This window comes from Anguilla anguilla, chromosome 17 (assembly GCF_013347855.1).
Source record: "Anguilla anguilla isolate fAngAng1 chromosome 17, fAngAng1.pri, whole genome shotgun sequence".
NCBI classification, from domain to species: Eukaryota; Metazoa; Chordata; class Actinopteri; order Anguilliformes; family Anguillidae; genus Anguilla; species Anguilla anguilla.
This window is the reverse complement of record NC_049217.1, coordinates 16,056,596-16,076,031: the sequence shown is the minus strand read 5'-3', so window position 1 is coordinate 16,076,031 and position 19,436 is coordinate 16,056,596. Positions and strand designations below refer to the sequence as shown.

At 48.2% G+C, this 19,436-nt stretch overlaps 1 protein-coding gene across 2 annotated transcripts in view; it reads right to left on the bottom strand.

Annotated features, from left to right (window-relative positions):
• The window catches only part of mybpc2a (myosin binding protein Ca), a 70,541-nt gene that overhangs the window by 7,820 nt on the left and 43,285 nt on the right, over positions 1 to 19,436 (bottom strand). For both annotated transcript variants that reach the window (XM_035399321.1, XM_035399322.1), the window contains 16 exons: positions 15,351 to 15,517; positions 14,435 to 14,567; positions 13,435 to 13,559; positions 12,855 to 12,960; positions 12,337 to 12,497; positions 8,474 to 8,639; positions 8,279 to 8,385; positions 7,196 to 7,225; positions 6,897 to 7,036; positions 6,226 to 6,385; positions 4,559 to 4,663; positions 3,651 to 3,839; positions 3,364 to 3,498; positions 2,269 to 2,436; positions 320 to 408; positions 14 to 209 (listed from right to left, as the gene is read on the bottom strand). In XM_035399321.1, coding sequence (XP_035255212.1) covers positions 14 to 209; positions 320 to 408; positions 2,269 to 2,436; positions 3,364 to 3,498; positions 3,651 to 3,839; positions 4,559 to 4,663; positions 6,226 to 6,385; positions 6,897 to 7,036; positions 7,196 to 7,225; positions 8,279 to 8,385; positions 8,474 to 8,639; positions 12,337 to 12,497; positions 12,855 to 12,960; positions 13,435 to 13,559; positions 14,435 to 14,567; positions 15,351 to 15,517 — 2,177 coding nt within the window. The remainder of the gene's footprint in view (positions 1 to 13; positions 210 to 319; positions 409 to 2,268; positions 2,437 to 3,363; positions 3,499 to 3,650; positions 3,840 to 4,558; positions 4,664 to 6,225; positions 6,386 to 6,896; positions 7,037 to 7,195; positions 7,226 to 8,278; positions 8,386 to 8,473; positions 8,640 to 12,336; positions 12,498 to 12,854; positions 12,961 to 13,434; positions 13,560 to 14,434; positions 14,568 to 15,350; positions 15,518 to 19,436) is intronic.

The following is a 19,436-nucleotide window of genomic DNA, read 5'->3' as shown; positions in this document are numbered from 1 at the left end:
GAGAGATACCAACCCACGACCAGGATGCGTATGTCGGCCTTGTCCTCCATGTTCTCGATCTTCACGGACAGGGTGTAGATTCCGGAGTGGTCCCGCTCGGCCGAGCGGATGAAGATCATGGTGTCGACCTCGGTGGTGCGCACCCCAAAATTCTTCTCATCGATGGGCTTCCCGTCTTTGTACCAGTTCACCACGGGGCGGGGCTTCCCCTGACGGGCGAGAAGAGAAGGGGGGGGGGGGGTGAGGCGACGCCGCCCGACCTCCACGGGACGAGGCTGCACGGTCGAGGGCATGCGCGACGGTCATGATGGTCGCTCACCTGGAAAGGAATGACCAGGTTGACCTTCTCTCCAACTTTCCTGATGTACTTGGTTCTCAGCTGACGAGGGAGACGGATCTTGGGGTGCTCTGAAGGAAAGAGGTGCAAAGAGAGAGAGAGAAACAATGAAACATTCAGACATCTTTGAAAACGACCATTAAAGGCACAACAGGTTATTTGAAACGACATCTAGTGTCCACAATGGAGAACTTTGTGAGACACAAAGCCTCATGGAGAGAGCACCACCAGGGTGGGGCCAGAGTGATTCATGGGTTGATTAGCATATCTTGGTGTCCAATCACCATTTGGTTACCATCCAGGCTACATACATATGTAACAATGTCCATTTGTTTACCTGCCACCCAATCAAGTGCAGGAACCGTCATTTTATTTCAGGTGTGGGGTATAAAGCTGTAGCTTGTACCCATACAGAATTATTTTGTAATTGACCTGCCCTTCCTTTTACCCGGTTTCATACTGTAAATATAGATACTATTTGTTGCTTTGTCGTCAAATTGCTCTTAACTTTAACTTTGGAACTACAAGTCTTAGTTACAAGAAGGAAAAAATTCCTACTTTCAACTGTGAAACAGCTTTTTTGTGAATGTAATGCTTTCAGCTGTTTAGTTATCTTTTGACCGCTGTAATTGTAAACAAAACTAAAAAAATCCACAAGAAAATTTAATAAGATTCCAGCTCCATTTTTATGTTCATCTAGTTAGCCTAACCTCTTGCTAAAGCTAGCTTAAGCACGTAGATGTAGAAATGCAATGTTTTGGTGCAATAACCAGCTGTGACTACAGCTGTTAAAATACCATTCTGTCTCCTGTTAATTCATACCATGTAGCACCTCTCACATTTCATTAAGGATGGGCTCAACTGTAATCTGGCATTTCCAAATAATTGCAGTCAAGTTTTTGACTCGATCCATTAACTAAGCTCTACCATAGGTACGAGTGTTGTGAGTGAACGTTGTGTGCGCCCTGTTGTAGATTGGCCGCCTGTCCAGAGCGTAGTCCTGCCTCTCGCCCCAATGCATGCTGGGATAGGCTCCAGCACCCCCCGGGATCTTGACCAGGATAAGTGGGTATAGATAATAGACGGAAGGATTGCAGTGAGCGCACATTATTTACAGTCGCTGTATGTGTGTCCCCAGCTACCACGGCAACATGGGCATTTGGCACATGCACACAAGGTCTGCAATACCGCCAATTCTGGAAGCAAAAAGGAAAGGAGGAGGAGATTAAGTAACTGTCTCGATGTCGAAATACACGCCCACACCAGAGCTGCCCTATCGGGAGCAGGGAAGACGATTCCAAGAGCCCCCAAAAAATTTAGCGGAATATATAAGCTATATGAGCTACCCTCTGTGTAAACACAGACTTTTATATTATTATTTAGATTGTTTTTATAGTATTTATATTGCTTCTGTAGTATTTGTCTCCTATACTGTTCCAGGGTAACAGCTATTTCGCTCTCCTTTACACTTGTGCGTTGAAGAATGACGATGAACACTCTTGAATCCTGAATCTTATGGCCCTTTGGTCCCTGATCTGTGCGCTCGTGTTTGCGCTGTGAGATGAGAGTCTGCTGTACGGCCGTTAGCTCACCCATGATCTCGCGGCTGGTGACCGTCTGCGCTGCTAGCCGTTAGCTGCTGGCCGTTAGCCGCGGCATGATCACCCAGGTTCTTGCGGATGGTGACGCTCTGCGCTGCTAGCCGTTAGCTGCTAGCCATTAGCCGTTAGCTCGCCCATGATCTTGCGGATGCTGACGCTCTGCGCTGCTAGCCGTTAGCTGCTAGCCGTTAGCTCACCCATGATCTTGCGGATGCTGACGCTCTGCGCTGCTAGCCGTTAGCTGCTAGCCGTTAGCTCACCCATGATCTTGCGGATGCTGACGCTCTGCGCTGCTAGCCGTTAGCTGCTAGCCGTTAGCCGTTAGCTCACCCATGATCTCGCGGATGGTGACACTCTGCTGGGTGTAGGACGGGGGGCTCAGGCCGGCGATGTTGATGGTCATCACTCTGAAGAGCAGCTTCTCCCCCGTGGGCAGGCCCCTCACCGTGTAGTGGTTCTTCTCCACCGGGTCCTTGGTGCCTCTGATCCACTCCGTGCCTGGGAGAGAGAGGGAGAGGAGAGGAGGAGAGGAGGAAGAGAGAGAGAGGAGGGCGAGAGGGGGAGAGTGAGGGAGAGGAGAGAGAGAAAGGGAGAGAGGTAGAGGTGAGAGAGGGAGAGAGGGAGAGAGAGGGAGAGGTGAGGGGGAGAGAGGGAGAGAAAGGGAGAGGTGAGAGAGAGGTGGGAGAGGTGAAGGAGAGCAAGAGAGAGGTGAGTGAGGGAGAGTGAGGAGAGAAAGGGAAAAGGTGGAAGAGTGAGGGAGAGGTAAAAAAGGTGAGGGAGAGCAAGAGAGAGCGATGGAGAGGAGGGAGAGAGGGAGCATGAGGGAGAATGAGGAAGAGGTGAAGGAGAAGAGAAAGAGGTGAGGCAGAGTGAGGGAGAGGTGAGGGGCGGAGCAGAAGAAAACAGCCGGTTGTGGAAAGAGGGAGGAGAGTGGAGGAGAGAAGACGGAAAGGGCAAAGAGAAGAGATATGATGGAGAACAGAAAGGAGGGAGGTCAGGTTGAAGTGAATTCTTTGAGGTCAAAGAAAAAGGGACAAGGAAGCAGAGAAATATTAGAGGAATATATTAATGTTAGTAATATTCTTGCAAAAACAAAGCGCATATATGTGTCCCTATAAATGTATAATCATACAGTAAGATTCTGGGCTACGATGAGGCATTGTATTATGTATATACACAAATATATAGCATGGCTGTCGGTCAATCACAAACAAGTATTACATGTATTTATGTATGTACTATGTATGTGTAGATCATGTATGTACAGTATGTATGTATGCATGTACTGTATGTATGAATGTATGTATGCATTAGGGTTGTGTTAAGTGTACTGTGAGCCTTCTTGACCTGCTTGCGAAGCAATTTCCCTATCTAGGACAGTAAAGGTATCGATCAATCGATTGAGGTCGGCGTACGAATGCATACCTCCTTCCACGCAGTACTCAATGATGTAGCCGTCAATGCCCCCAGCTCCTACCCTGTCTGGGGGGAGCCACTTCAGGGAGCAGGTGGTGTCCGTCACGTCCTCCACCGTGAGGCGGGTAGGCTCGCTGGTGGGGGCTGCGGGCGGGGCGGCGGGGGGGGTTCGAGAGGGGGAGATATGTTAGCACGTGCTACAGCTGCTGCGCCAGTCTATCTCGGTGCTGTTTTACTTGGAGAGGACTGGAGGGAGAAGGGACCGGGGGGGGGGGGGGGGGGGGCGCAGCACCCACCGATTGGCATGAAAGGTTTGGAGACAACGCTGGGCGGCGAGACGCCGATGCCGTTGACGGCAAACACCCTCATCTCGTAGAGGACGCCCTCGATCATCTTCTTGGTTTCGTAAGTTGTCGACTCGTAGATGTCGAAGTTCAGCTTCGTCCACCTGGAAGAGCCCTTCTTCTTCCTCTCCATTAGATAGCCTAGGGAAGAGAACAGCTTAGCATGAGGAAGAGAACACAGACACAATTTACAATGAGGAACAGAACAAAGACACAGCTTAGCATGAGGAACAGAACAGAGACACAGCTCAGCATGAGGACCAGAAGAGACACAGCTTAGCATGAGGAACAGAACAAAGACACAGCTTACTATGAGGATTAGAACAGAGACACAGCTTAGCATGAGGAACAGAACAGAGACACAGCTTAGCATGAGGAACAGAACAGAGACACAGCTTAGCATGAGGAACAGAGCACAGACACAGCTTAGCATGAGAAACAGAATAAAGACACAGCTTAGCATGAGGAACAGAACATACATAGTTTACAATGAGGAACAGAACAGAGACAGCTTAGCATGAGGAATAGAACAGAGACACAGCTTTCTCCAGGCATTAGATCACACAGTTTCTCTTTCTTTAGTACACTATTTCCTTATTCCAATGAGTTCCTGTCAAAACTAGACTGTAGTGATGAGGTAGCGACAGCGTGTTATCAAGAACTCACTAAGTTAAACCAGTTATAATGGTTTTCCATAAGGAGGGAAAACATGCTAGTATGCTATATCAGATGAAAAGTGATTGACAGTACACGAGAGCTCCACCCATAATGGGGTTCGAAAAGCCTCACTTCCTCATCGCTGAAGGTTTAGATGCTTAATCTGAATTCAGCCCATGTGAACAGAGAAATGGACGAGGTACCTTTAAGTGGCGCCCCCCCATCAAATTTGGGGGCTTCCCAGATGATCGTGGCGTAGTCCTCTCCCACAGCTGTGCATTTCACTGCCTCGGGGGGGTCAGGCACATCTGCGGCGGACAGAGAGGGTGAGAAGGGGCCGAGAGCAGAAACTTGGTAGATTTTCCGTCCACGAGAACAACAAACAATAGTATTTATTCTCTTTTCAATCAGACTCAATAGGATCTTTTTTCAACCATAATGCACACAAACTACGCGAGACTAAGTGAGACATATTTTCTGAACAATTTATTAGTAACGCCTACATGCAGGATGGTCAAGAAAATAATCTGACGAAAATACAAATGTGATGAGTCAATTTTATTTAAAAAAATTTTTATGACACTTGTGCCATTCTACACATGCATATGTATGAAGCTATGGCATGGCAGGGTTAGTTCAGGAGATTGCCCTGCCAGATTGAATAACGTAATGAATGTGTTCACCCTGTCTCAGAGAATGACATGATTTATAAATACACTGGTTAACCAACTAGCCTTTGAGGCTAACTCTAGCAAGATAATTGTTCTTGAAAACTGCTTCTTGACACCTCTTCCACATGCTCATTGAATATTCACATAAATATGAATACATTGAGGTTTTTCAGTCCCCAAACATTTCCTGGAAGTTCTTCAAGGGACTACAACTGTTCAGTAAGTACCTCAACTGACTACAACGAATACAGCTTGCCATGTGCAAACTCATGATTCCATTGTGTCATTTTCTCCATGTTTGTGGTGAGGGCGGGATCGACACGGGAAACAGGAAACAGTGTCAGAGTGAAAGCAGAGGCAGAGGCAGGCAGGGTGCCCTGAGGTTGCCAGATTGGGCACCGGAATATTGGATGCTCTGATTCAGAGTCATACATTCAGATTCGCTAACTTCCCTAAAGCTTTAAAGGCACATTAAACAGACCTGTAGCAACACTGGGTGAGGCAAGGACAAATGTCTGCTCTCCTGCAAGCAATCACCAGGCAGACGGAGCACTGAATCCATTTGTTTGAGGATTTGTCGGTGATTGCTGAATTCGCCAAACTGCGTTCGCAATGGGAAGAGAAGACTTGCATTTAATAGCAAGTCAATATAAAGGAAAAAGGATAAATCTAGACAGAATCCACAGCTTAATTCTCTGGCCAAGATTGGAGAGGGGCGGAGGGGGCGGGGGGGCAAGCTGGTTGAGAACTAATTTGGGAAAGGGTGTGAGGGGAAAAGACAGGACAGCTACAGCAGCCTGCCAGTCAAATGAATTGGAGGGGGTCAAGACCGGTCCCCCAAGACCCAGACCCAGATATGTCCAAGACCAGCATTACCATGTACTGAGATAACCGAGACTGAGGCGGTGAATGTTATGGCACAGATCAGTCACGGAAGCAGACGACAATGTCAGGGTTCTTATTTCAGTCTCTTGAGAACACCGAATGTGACCAAGGCCCGCATTGGTAACAACACATTTAATTTTATAGGAATGGGGAGAGAGGGGCAATAGGGGCATACTCATCTTGCCCCGAAATCATAGTCCTGACCCGGTCTGAGGCACGGTGTCGAGACCGACGTCCAGCCCCCGGGTCAGGCTGACGCATTTTTCGGGAGGTCTCGAGACCTCAGGACGGAGACCCCAAACCCTGGTACGCACCCACGATCCTGATGGTCAGCCGAGCCTTGTCCTCTCCGGCCGGGTTGGTGACGGTGATGCTGTACTGCCCTTCGTCGGACCGCTCCGCGCCCTCAATCACGAAGCTGCTCAGCGTCTTCCTGGTCTCCACTCGGACCCGCCCCTCCGCCTCCGACACCACCTGGAGGGGGAGACGGAAGTTCGACGTGCCGCTCGACAAATTTCTCACGCTTTCTAGACTCGGTCACCTCATGCCCAGGCTCCGTCAGCAGAATCAGAGCGAAAATCAGTTGAAGATAAATCTTGCACCGATATCAGGAAGTGCTTTTTTTTTTTAACCATACATAGAGTTGTCAAAAGCTGTGGTAAAAAACTGAGGTTTAAATAAACGAAGCAGATGCTCTTATGCAGAGCAATTTACAGGACACTGCTATACAGTGCCCTTCAAAGTGATTGGCATGCTTGATAAAAATGAACGAGAAAAGCTGCATAAAATAGAGTTAACATGCTACATTGTATATTCAAAAATGTTTAAAAATTGTATTCTTTCATACTAATACAACTGATCAGAGAAAAAACATTTCTAACAAGAAATAATTGCATTTCCCCAAAATATCGATGTCATATTTTTGGGAAAGACACGATTGGGCCTTGGACGGTAGCCAAGTCTGGGAAAGGCGGAGCTATCTCACAGTGTCTCCCTTCATCCAGCAGACAGTGGGGGCGGGCTCTCCGGTGATCTCCACATCCAGGCGGAGCTTGTTGCCGGCGACGACCGTAATGGTGTTATGGGAGCCCACACCACTGGTGTCCAGGTAGATCTTGGGGGGTTCTGAGGAGAGTAGGGAGGGGGTGGCGGGGGGAGTTTACGACCGGAGAACAGAGAGATTAAGAGTCAAGGGGGTGACCGATTGGGGCACATATAATGATGCAATTTACTGTATGAAAACAATAATTTCTCGAGGGTACAGGACACGGTGAACAAACTTACCTTGGCGAGGCACGTAGTCAATCTTAATTTCTGAGAGAGGGAGAGAAAAAGACAGAGAGCTTAGTATAAACCAGTGATGATGTAAAAAAAGGCAATGGCCACTTCAATTTACAACCCCCCCGCCCCCCCCAAAACCAACTTATTTATTCAGCGAGTCTGAGCCAAGCACTGAAAATAACCCATCATTACAGAGCACAGTAAAAGATGTTCAATGAATTCTGCTATTTTAAGATATCAGTTAAAACAGTGACGAGTCTGTTGACAGTCACATTTGATAGAATTACCAGAGGAACAGAAAGCACACCAAATTCAAATTTGATCAGTTAAGGTCACAGCTTTGATGTTGATTTGAAGAGGCTAAGACAAGCCAGGTTGCTAAGTACGTAACTTTATCTCGCTAAACAACTAAATGACCTTTTTGGGCTAGCTAACATTAGCTTGGTAATCTTATCATAATGAAATCTAGTTGGAGCACCCTTCAATTTGTGCACTGACTAACCACTGCTATGTGGTTGGCGATAACCTGTGAGCTAGCTGGCTGCACGTGGTGATGGGCGATAATCCAATCTTCATGCACGTGGTATTAATGCGAGACCGAACCCGGGTGTGGCAACTACAGTCAGCAGGTCTGTTCCTTATTGCATCCTAACAGCTGTCTAGTACTGCCAGGTTAATGTAAGACTTACTTAGTTACAACAGCGTTTGGCATTACTGTGTATCCACACCCTGTGGGACAAGATAGAGCTCAAGGTATTCGGTGGGTGAGTTGGAGTAACAGAGACACTCAAAACATGTCTCCAGTATATTGACGTGACATAGCGTTTCCTTAAAAAAAAAAAAAAAACTAATTGTTTTTTCCATGTTTGAAACCCTCAGCACTGTAATGACCCCAGTGAATTTGGTATGACCCACACCACGGAGTGCAGTGCTTATAGATTATTAACTCCCTGATGAACTCAGTAGCTCATCTTCCTCCTTTTTGCCACTCAGATAATATTGTTTGGGAATACCGTGCCCGGATTTGGCCGTCGGTATCTCACGGCTTTGAGAGAGTTCTGGACGGCGCGCGCTTCTCCGTCTCACCCAGGAAGTTGAGCTTGGCGGACAGGGACAGCGCGTATCCGTCCGGGACGAAGGTGTAGTCGCCGGCGTCCTGCGGCTTCACGTTGTCGATCATCAGCTTGTGAAACCTGAGGAGAGAGGGTAAGGTCTGAGAGAGCCCTTCCTCCCGGAGGAGTGTAAGGGGCTCCTCGTGGCTCCTCCTCCCGGCTGTCTCACCTCCCGACGTGGGTCATCTTGAAGCGTTCGCTGGGCTTGACCTCCACCCCGTCCTTGTACCACTTCCCTGTCACCTTATCGTCCGAGACCTCGCACTTGAACATGGCCTGCTCCTCCGCCTTCACGGTGAGGTCAGCAATGCTCTGGAGCACCTCCAGCTGTTTGTCTGGGGGGGGGGGGGGGGGGGGGGGGGGGGGGGTGGAGGGGAAGAAGCAGTGAGATTTATTTTTTTATTTTATTTTTTTTAATTTAACCTTTATTTACCCAGGGTAGGTTCGCTGAGCACGGATACTCTTTTGCAACAAATTTTGACCTGAAATGCGCTGGAGCCTATCCCAGCATGCATTGGGAAAAGGCAGGAATGCACCCTGGACAGATCACCTGGCCATCGCGACCTGTCCAGTGTGTAATTCCTACATTCCCTTCATTTATATTTTATAAGTTCTCGTAGTGTTAGAGACATTTAACCATTATTCTGTGACAGTTGTATTTTATATAATTTTATGATGATTAAAAACTACTTTAGCAATTCAATTTACATCATTAACTCACTGATGCTATTCATCAATTTATATACAGAGAGAGGGACAGAGAGCCAGAGGCAGAGAAACAGAGACAGAGAAAGCAAAGTTATGAAATCTGAAAGGAAAATGAGGACAATAATGATACATATGCATGTATATGTACTACGTATCTTATTGAATATCATTTTTGTTTTTCTCCCCATATTTCCATATGATTTGGTTATATATGTAAAATTTCGGAGGAAATAATGCACTTTTAAACTCAAATTTGCAATAGAGAAAGGGAGAAAGAGAGAGAGAGAAAGGGGGAGAGAGAGAGAAATAAAGCGAATTGAATTGAGAAAGAGAGAGAGGGAGAGACAGAATGAGGAGAATGAGTTACCACACTGTCGTTTGCATTGTTGTCATTACCACAATGTTGTTTGTATTTCATGTTGTTTGTATTCCTATTCCTGTTTCTGTGTGTACGCTTTGGCAATATCTACAAATGTATTTCATGCCAATAAAGCATTTTGAATTTGAATTTGACAGAGAGAGAGAGAGAGGTCTGGGGCCCACTCAGTCAGCAAGACTACACTGCATGGGACAAGAATCCAATTGAAACCCTACATACTGAATTCTGCAGAAATATCTTGCAAATACAAAGAAAACATCTAACAACGCATGTAGGGCAGAATTAGGCCGATTCCCATTGGTAATAAATATACAAAAAAGAGCTCTAAAATTCTGGATACATCGCAAATCAAGTCCCAATGACACGCTACAAGAGGTTGCGTGAGAGGTTGAGACAGAGATGCACTTCCTCCTAAACTGTACAAAATATACAAATATAAGAAAAATATATTACCACAAATTTTCAGAAATTATAAAAAACTTCCATTCTTTATCAAAGAATGAAAAATGTGCAGTCCTTTTAGGACAAGGACCAACAGCCCCAATTGCGGCTCAATATGTCTCTTCCCATGCAAGACCTCCTTACTACGTGAGCTCTCAATCACGGTTGATGGCATCACAGTGACTGCCTCTCACTCTGCCAAGAGCTTGGGGGTGGTCCTGGCTGACCAACTGGACCTCAAGGAGCACATCAAGGCAACATCACGGTCCTGCAGATTCCTTCTGTACAACATCAGAACGATTTGACCATACCTGACAACGCACTCCACCCAGCTGCTCGTCCAGGCTACGGTGACCTCTCGCCTTGATTACTGCAACTCTCTCCTTGCAAGCCTCCCAGCTTGTACCATACAGCCACTACAGATGATTCAGAATGCCGCTGCCCGACTCATCTACAACCTTCCCAAATTCTCCCACATCACTCCTCTGCTGCGATCACTCCACTGGCTACCGTTCACTGCCAGGATCCGGTCCAAAGCCCTGACCCTTGCCTACACTGCAGTCAATAGGACAGCCCCCATCTACTTGCAGGACATGATTCGATCCTATGTGCCTGCTCGACCACTCCGCTCTGCGGCAGCAGGGCACCTTGTAACCCCTCCCATCCGATCAAAGGGATCACAGAGCTTCTCCACCCTAGCTCCCCAATTGTGGAATGAACTCCCCGTCTCTCTCCGAACCTCCCCCTCACTACCCATCTTCTGCCGTGGCCTGAAGACTCATCTCTTCAGACTATACCTAGACTAACTACCACCACGCTGTATATTTCACTCTAAATCCACCCCCTCCCCTTTTTTTAAACACTTGTTACATGTTGCCCCATCCCAACACTTTTGGTAATTTGTATTTGTCCTAATACTGTAGCTCATTCTTCTGCCTAGTTGGCTTGGCAGAGGTTAGGTCAGAATAGTGTTCACTGTGTGAACTAAACTGTGTTCTTGGCTAGAAATAGCTGTACAAAATAAGTATTGTATCTTATTGAACCTGTGTTTAGCAGTTGTCTATGACCATGAAATGCACTTTTTGTACGTCGCTTTGGATAAAAGCGTCTGCCAAATAAATGTAATGTAATGTCTCAGCTTGCCATAACCTGAGTGACCATCCTGCATAATTATATTTATTTATTTATTTATTTATTTATTTATTTATTTATTTATTTATTTATTTATTTATTTATTATTATTATTATTATTATTATTTTCTTTAAATGCTTGTGCTGATTGAACATTAATATTGTTATTGTTCTGTTTTTTTTATTTTTATAGAATGTTCATTGTTATTAGTATTCCACTGTAAATATGTATTTTGAATTGATTTATGATGCTTTGGCAATATGTACATATGTATTTCCTGCCAATGAAGCAATTTGAATTTGAATTTGAATTTGAATTTGAGAGAGAGAGAGAGAGAGAAAGGGAGAGAGGAAGGGAGGGAAGGAGAGAGAGAGAGAGAGACAGAGAAGAACTCATAACAAAGTGATGTGCCCGGTCAGAGTTGAAGTCAGAGCTATACAGGGAGGTGTTAATAATCTGTATGAAGTATGAGGAGCATATTAACAGACATTCATATAGAAATGTGCGATAACATCACAGAATTTTACACTCCACGCACAAATAAGAGCCTGCTTAGATCTTCAGATAAGCCCGAGCAGTAATAGACCTTTACTGCGAAGATGAGATTTTCTCTGTAAAAGTTGTAAGCTCCTCTGATCTCTTCAGGAAAATTGTTCCCAGGCCTGAGCCTCGCTTTTAAAAACTCGTTCCTAATTGACTGCTACACCCTTTTCACCGTTTTCGCTAATTCAAAGCTATTCTGCCATGTTTTCACGCTTTTAATTTGTCTGAAGTATTGTGCGGCCCTGTCCTTGCTTCGTTTCACCTCACACTGTTTTTCTTACATTGCTATTCGTGTACTTTTAAAAGGATTATTCACCTTCTGGGTTTTAAAAAAAAAGTCATTTCAGATTTAGAGTATGTCCTGAATTGGCCCAGACAGGTTTTGAGTGGGCTAAAGGATATTTAGATATATGCAGGAGTTTGTAACTCCCTCGTAGTTCCCTCTGTGATTTCCGAGTCTCTGTGTGTGGCCTCCCATAACCCCCGAAGCCTTCTATTCCCACTGCTACTGTTCCACACAATGACCTGCAGTAACCTTTCAACAGCAGACCAGTGGCCGCATTAATGTGTCGACAGAGCAGGTGAGAATCTGCAGTCTATCCAGACATCTCGCTGCTGGCGGATTCCATGTGGTAGAGCGGCTCTCTTGGCCTTGAATAGCCAAACCCCAGGAAGGCTTTGGAAAAATGGCGATGTTTTGACAGCGTCCAAAAAGTGAACCATCCCTTTAACCTCTTGTGCACTTTTAGCTGCACATGTAGAAAAATGTGGCTAGATAGAACATTATTAAAAGCTTTTAGTTGTTAAAGGGTAGAATATGAAATGGTACCTTCCACTTCCAGTTCAGCCTTGGACTGTCCCCCATTGGTGTAGACGTAGTACATTCCGATGTCCTCCTTTTCCGCCTCTTGGATGATCAGCCAGTGCTTCTTGCCGTCCTTCTTGAAGCGGTACTTCCCGTCTCTCGTCAGCTCGACGCCGTCCTTCATCCTGAGCAACGGGAGGGAGAGAAAGAGACAGAGAGCGAGAGAAAGAGAGAGACAGACAGAGAGACCGAGAGAGAGACAGAGAGAGAGAGAGAGAGGGAGAGAGAGAGACAGAGAGCGAGAGAGAGAGAGACAGAAAGCAAGAGAGAGAGAGAGAGAGCAAGAGAAAGCGAGACAGAGGGAGAGCAGGACAGAGAGAGAGAGAGAGAGAGAGGGAGCGAGAGAAAGGGGAGAAACGAGGGATTTGTGACGTCCGAAGACTGACGTAACAAGATGCGTTGTCTGTGGAAATTCGCCGGGCGCCAGGGGCGTTCTCGCGGCCGGGCGGATGGCGGGAATACTCAAAGGCCGTCGAGCTTACCATATGACGTTGGCGCCCTCCTCGGACACCTCCACCTCAAACTCCACCCTGTCTCCGACCACCACGTGCATGTCGTCCAGGAGCTTGGTAACGGTGACTGGGGGCTCTGGGGAGGGGTGGGGGGGGTGGAAGCATCAGAGACAGGGGTTTGGGAACTCACTTATTATGCTTCATCAACACAATTTTAAATCAAATGGAGCCTCGGTGGGATAATCAAAATTTGAGAGGGACGATAATTTTTTTGCCAAACTTTTTCTCCTGTTTTTCGCCCAATTTGGAGATCGCCCAATCGTGCTTTATCAGTGCTCGCTGCCGCAACCTCCGTGACCATGAGGAGACAGGCACGTGTGACATCAACTGCCGCTCGTCATCATGCCATAATTTGCGAGCGACGCTCACACAGGCATGAGGAGGAGGAAGACGTTACATGTGCTGACTTGCGGGGGCCCGGTCGACCAGCAGGGGTCACTCACGCGCGACGAGACACTACAGTCCCGGCCGAATGCGACCCTCCCAACTGTGGGCAACGGGACAGCCGACCGCTAAAAAAAAAAAAAAGGCGGAGGGAAGCGTTCCGTACCCTTGACGAAGACCTCCGTGAAGCTCTTGTCCTCGCCGATCACGCACTCGTAGGCCGCATCGTCCGCCAGGGTGCACCTGTTGATCGTCAGGGTCCTCTTGTTCCCCTGAGCCTCAAACAGGTACCTGACGGGACAGAGCGAGATCACGTTTGGTGAGATTCTGGAGAGGGATGGAGGTGAAGATTAGCATATAGCCAGTCGGGGAAGGGGGGGGGGGGAAGGTTTGGGGGTTTGCAGGGGTCGGGGGCTACGTATGGGAAATGTGACCTACTACTCGCCGACTGGGAACTGTAGTCCCCCTGATAGAAGTGGCTTTTTTTGGCCAAGCATTTGGGCCCAAAAAAAGGGACTGGAATGCTTGTCTGTAAGCTAACAAGCCTCAGGTGGCCACTTGAAAATACAAGGCTGGGTAAACAGATAAGATGAGAAATATCAGCTGGGGAAGTGGTCCAGGAGAAGGAAATAAATAAGGGCAGTGTCATGTTTATGGGCCAGAGCCCAGTCCCTCAGCAGCCCTGCTCTGACCTGCTGTGTGTGGCTGGAAGTGCTCTCCCACAGCCCCGCTGTTCCAGCCCTTTGACCTTAGTCACGTGATCCTTTGCTGCGGATGGACCCCCAGTGTGAGCGCTACACTTGGCTGCCCAAGCAGCTCTGCTCGGCTGGCCCTGAGTTACTGCACTGAACACCACCGTCTCACACACCAACACTCTCCTGAACGAACTCCCCTGAACACCACTGCCTCACACACCAACACTCTCCTGTACAAACCCCACTGAACACCACTGCCTCACACCAACACTCTCCGGTACAACCTCTCCTCTTACTGCAGTTCCCATTAGGACTGTGCTCATTCTTACAGCCCTAAACACACACACACACACGTACGTACAGTACACAGACACACACACACACGTACGTACAGTACACAGACACACACACACACACACACACACATTCTAAGCCTCTCACGCAGAGCACCGCTCCCGGTCCCAGCCTTACTTGGCGGAGGGTTTGATCTCCTGTCCGTTTTTCAGCCACTTTATCGGAGCGTTGATGTCGGCCACCTCCACGCACATCTGGATCCTCCTGCCCTTGTCCACAGTGTAGGCCGACTCCAGCTTCTTCAGGAAGGCTGAAATCAACAGAACATCACAGCTGCACATACTGACTCAGGACTCCTCAAACCGTGGACCTGGCACACCACGCGCCCTGGCTTCTGCTTTCAGTACAAAATTCCAACTGAAGTAATTAGGTCAGGTGAGTCACCTGCTGTTAATTTCCCCCCTCTTAACTGCCTATCATTCATGCAACCAATCACATTTCACAATGGATATTACTGTATTAGGGTCTTGAAATACTCACTCTCTCCTCATTTAAAACTTCATTACCCATACTACCTTTCTTTATGTATATACTTGTGTTTACTGAGTGACACCTGATGAAGTTGGTTAAAGGGAAGAAAGTATGCGTGCCTTCACAGTAATCTGTTCAGTTCTGCAAAAACAGTACGGAGAAAGAGCTGGGGCAAAAAAGGGATTTAAGTTGAACAACTCACACTTGTGAATGAAAAATGGTTTCTTTGGGGAGGGCACTTGTGAGGATGGAAGCTATAGAGCTGCACTCAGCTGAACCTGAGCAAATACATGACGCTCTGACCCTGCAAACCCCGCATAGTCTCTACACCACCTACACTTACACCTACACCCTCCTATTCATTCACATATGCTATGGTTACACCCCCGCCACACCCACACATTCACACCTTCATATCCATCTGCACCCAGGTCCACACCCCTAACTCTCTGATTTACTTATCTATGTCTCTTCCAGAGCTATGCCTACGCCCAGGCCGACGCTCACATCCGCACCCGCGCCCGCCCTAACACCCACTCCCATGCCGAGGCCCGCGCCTCACCGTCACACTTTTTGGGCTCCACCCTCATCTTTTTCAGCCGTTTGAGCATGCCCCTCAGGTCCGTGATGCCGTACTGGAAAGCGATCTTCTCGTAGTCGCAGGGCTTGGCTTTCTTCAGGATCTCCCACACGTCCACTTCCTCCTTCGGCTCCTCCACCTTCACCTCCCTGGAACAGATCAATAATTACACGTTAATTACACGTTAATTACATGTTAATTACATGTAAATTACATGTTAATTACATGTAAATTACAGATAAATTGCATGTTAATTACATGTTAATTAATATGTAAGGGTGTCATAATTGTGTTTATTAACAACTGTCAGGGCTTAAAAATGAAAAGGAAAACCAAAAACAAAAGGCATTTTTTGCAGGAACAAAAATGAAAACCCGAAACAAAAAACAAGAAAAGATTCTGACAGCAACACCCTTTTAAAAATATAAGGCTGAACCGTGAGTGCATTAATGCATTTTGAAGACAGATTTCCTTTGTCAGAACGTGAAAAAATCACTGTTCACGGACAAAGTCACCCGTTGGACATGACTTGTGCAGTTTATAAAGCCAGTCCCGTATTTGACCTCTGTAGCTCCTGCTACCCTACACCATGTAAATTCTTGGAGTTCAGCAGCTTATTTGCTGGTGCTGCTGTGAGCGATTTTGACAGTCGCGTCTCTTCTGACGGGATCTCCCCTCTTAATTTCCCTGCATCGAAGAGCAGCTCCGATGTGGTTATTTTTTCATGGCGCTGTGCTGCATTTACCCTGCCAAGTTATTCAGCGCTAGCGCGGTGTGATATTGTCTGCCTGCCGCGTTTTTCCTCCTCCCCAGCATGCATTTCTTTTTCCAAACCGGGGGAGGGTGGTGATGGGGGGGCAGGCCTTCATGTAGGCAGTCGTAATTGAAACAGTCAAAGGCCATGTGAACCTTAGAGATCAACTGCTACACAACTAAAAAAAAAAAAAACTCTTCACTTTTCCCACGTTTATTATTATTTTCAGAAACATGGTCACAAAGATGAAGTTTTGAGCCAGGCTATTAGGCTGGTTTCAGTGTTTGGGAGGTGGGCGTAAAGGGTAGGAAATTAACAGGTTTTTATTTCGTTTTAACTGAATGATTATCCTCCTTATTGTGATTATTGTAATTATTATTGTTTGGTTATGTCAATTATTTCTGGGCATATTGTGTCGTAATTTATTTTTAATGTAATGCCTTTTTGTAAAGCTTTGGCAACACATGTGAGCAAGAAAGTCAAATCTTTCAGGAATCCGTAGCCATCAAAAGCCAATAGCGCAGAACGAAAAGGATGAACTTGCTTTGTCATTCGGGTTACCAAGCCTCAAGGGGGGGAAGGGGGGGGGGGGGGGGTTGGGCAGGCGGAGAGGAGGGAGAGGGAGAGACAAAAGCAAACAAGCGACATGTCAAACAGACAGCCGATTTTGCTCATCCCACAGCGACCACGCGCGTTCATTAGCACACCCCCCTACAGTACAGCTAGAGAGTGCGCGTTCATTAGCACACCCCCCTACAGTACAGCTAGAGAGTGCGCGTTCATTAGCACACCCCCCTACAGTACAGCTACAGAGCGGATGTTCATTAGCACACCCCCTACAGTACAGCTACAGAGCGGATGTTCATTAGCACACCCCCCTACAGTACAGCTAGAGAGCGCGCGTTCATTAGCACACCCCCCTACAGTACAGCTACAGAGCGGATGTTCATTAGCACACCCCCCTACAGTACAGCTACAGAGCGGACGTTCATTAGCACACCCCCCTACAGTACAGCTACAGAGCGGACGTTCATTAGCACACCCCCCTACAGTACAGCTAGAGAGCGGATGTTCATTAGCACACCCCCCTACAGTACAGCTAGAGAGCGCGCGTTCATTAGCACACCCCCCTACAGTACAGCTAGAGAGCGCGCGTTCATTAGCACACCCCCCTACAGTACAGCTAGAGAGCGCGCGTTCATTAGCACACCCCCTACAGTACAGCTAGAGAGCGCGCGTTCATTAGCACACCCCCCTACAGTACAGCTACAGAGCGGATGTTCATTAGCACACCCCCCTACAGTACAGCTAGAGAGCGCGCGTTCATTAGCACACCCCCCTACAGTACAGCTACAGAGCGCGCGTTCATTAGCACACCCCCCTACAGTACAGCTAGAAAGCGCGCGTTCATTAGCACACCCCCCTACAGTACAGCTAGAGAGCGCGCGTTCATTAGCACACCCCCCTACAGTACAGCTAGAGAGCGCGCGTTCATTAGCACACCCCCCTACAGTACAGCTAGAGAGCGCGCGTTCATTAGCACACCCCCCTACAGTACAGCTACAGAGCGGACGTTCATTAGCACACCCCCCTACAGTACAGCTAGAGAGCGCGCGTTCATTAGCACACCCCCCTACAGTACAGCTAGAGAGCGCGCGTTCATTAGCACACCCCCCTACAGTACAGCTAGAGAGCGCGCGTTCATTAGCACACCCCCCTACAGTACAGCTAGAGAGCGCGCGTTCATTAGCACACCTCCCTACAGTACAGCTAGAGAGCGCGCGTTCATTAGCACACCCCCCTACAGTACAGCTAGAGAGCGCGCGTTCATTAGCACACCCCCCTACAGTACAGCTAGAGAGCGCGCGTTCATTAGCACGCCCCCCTACAGTACAGCTACAGAGCGCGCGTTCATTAGCACACCCCCCTACAGTACAGCTAGAGAGCGCGCGTTCATTAGCACACCCCCCTACAGTACAGCTACAGAGCGGACGTTCATTAGCACACCCCCCTACAGTACAGCTAGAGAGCGCGCGTTCATTAGCACACCCCCCTACAGTACAGCTACAGAGCGGACGTTCATTAGCACACCCCCCTACAGTACAGCTAGAGAGCGCGCGTTCATTAGCACACCCCCCTACAGTACAGCTAGAGAGCGCGCGTTCATTAGCACACCCCCCTACAGTACAGCTAGAGAGCGCGCGTTCATTAGCACACCCCCCTACAGTACAGCTAGAGAGCGCGCGTTCATTAGCACGCCCCCCTACAGTACAGCTACAGAGCGCGCGTTCATTAGCACACCCCCCTACAGTACAGCTAGAGAGCGCGCGTTCATTAGCACACCCCCCTACAGTACAGCTACAGAGCGGACGTTCATTAGCACACCCCCCTACAGTACAGCTAGAGAGCGCGCGTTCATTAGCACACCCCCCTACAGTACAGCTACAGAGCGGACGTTCATTAGCACACCCCCCTACAGTACAGCTAGAGAGCGCGCGTTCATTAGCACACCCCCCTACAGTACAGCTAGAGAGCGTGCGTTCATTAGCACACCCCCCTACAGTACAGCTAGAGAGCGCGAGTTCATTAGCACACCCCCCTACAGTACAGTTAGAGAGCGTGCGTTCATTAGCACACCCCCCTACAGTACAGCTAGAGAGCGCGCGTTCATTAGCACACCCCCCTACAGTACAGCTAGAGAGCGCGCGTTCATTAGCACACCCCCCTACAGTACAGCTAGAGAGCACGCGTTCATTAGCACACCCCCCTACAGTACAGCTAGAGAGCGCGCGTTCATTAGCACACCCCCCTACAGTACAGCTAGAGAGCGCGCGTTCATTAGCACACCCCCCTACAGTACAGCTAGAGAGCGCGCGTTCATTAGCACACCCCCCTACAGTACAGCTAGAGAGCGGATGTTCATTAGCACACCCCCCTACAGTACAGCTAGAGAGCGCGCGTTCATTAGCACACCCCCCTACAGTACAGCTAGAGAGCGCGCGTTCATTAGCACACCCCCCTACAGTACAGCTAGAGAGCGCGCGTTCATTAGCACACCCCCCTACAGTAGGAGGAGGGAGTGGTGGCAGGAAAGGGGAGTGCCAATTTGAGAAAGCACCCCCGGGTTCTGCTGTTTCCGATTCTGAGTGAGTGGCACCGGTGACATTTGATGAGGCGTCTGAGAGCCGATCGATACAGCAATATGAGCGAAAAATCTGTGAGCACAGACCAGAGCAGAGGAGGATCTGGGGCGTTCTCAGAGACAGAGAGGGGATGGGTGGCACTGTGGGCAGAAGGGGAGGGGTGATGTGGAA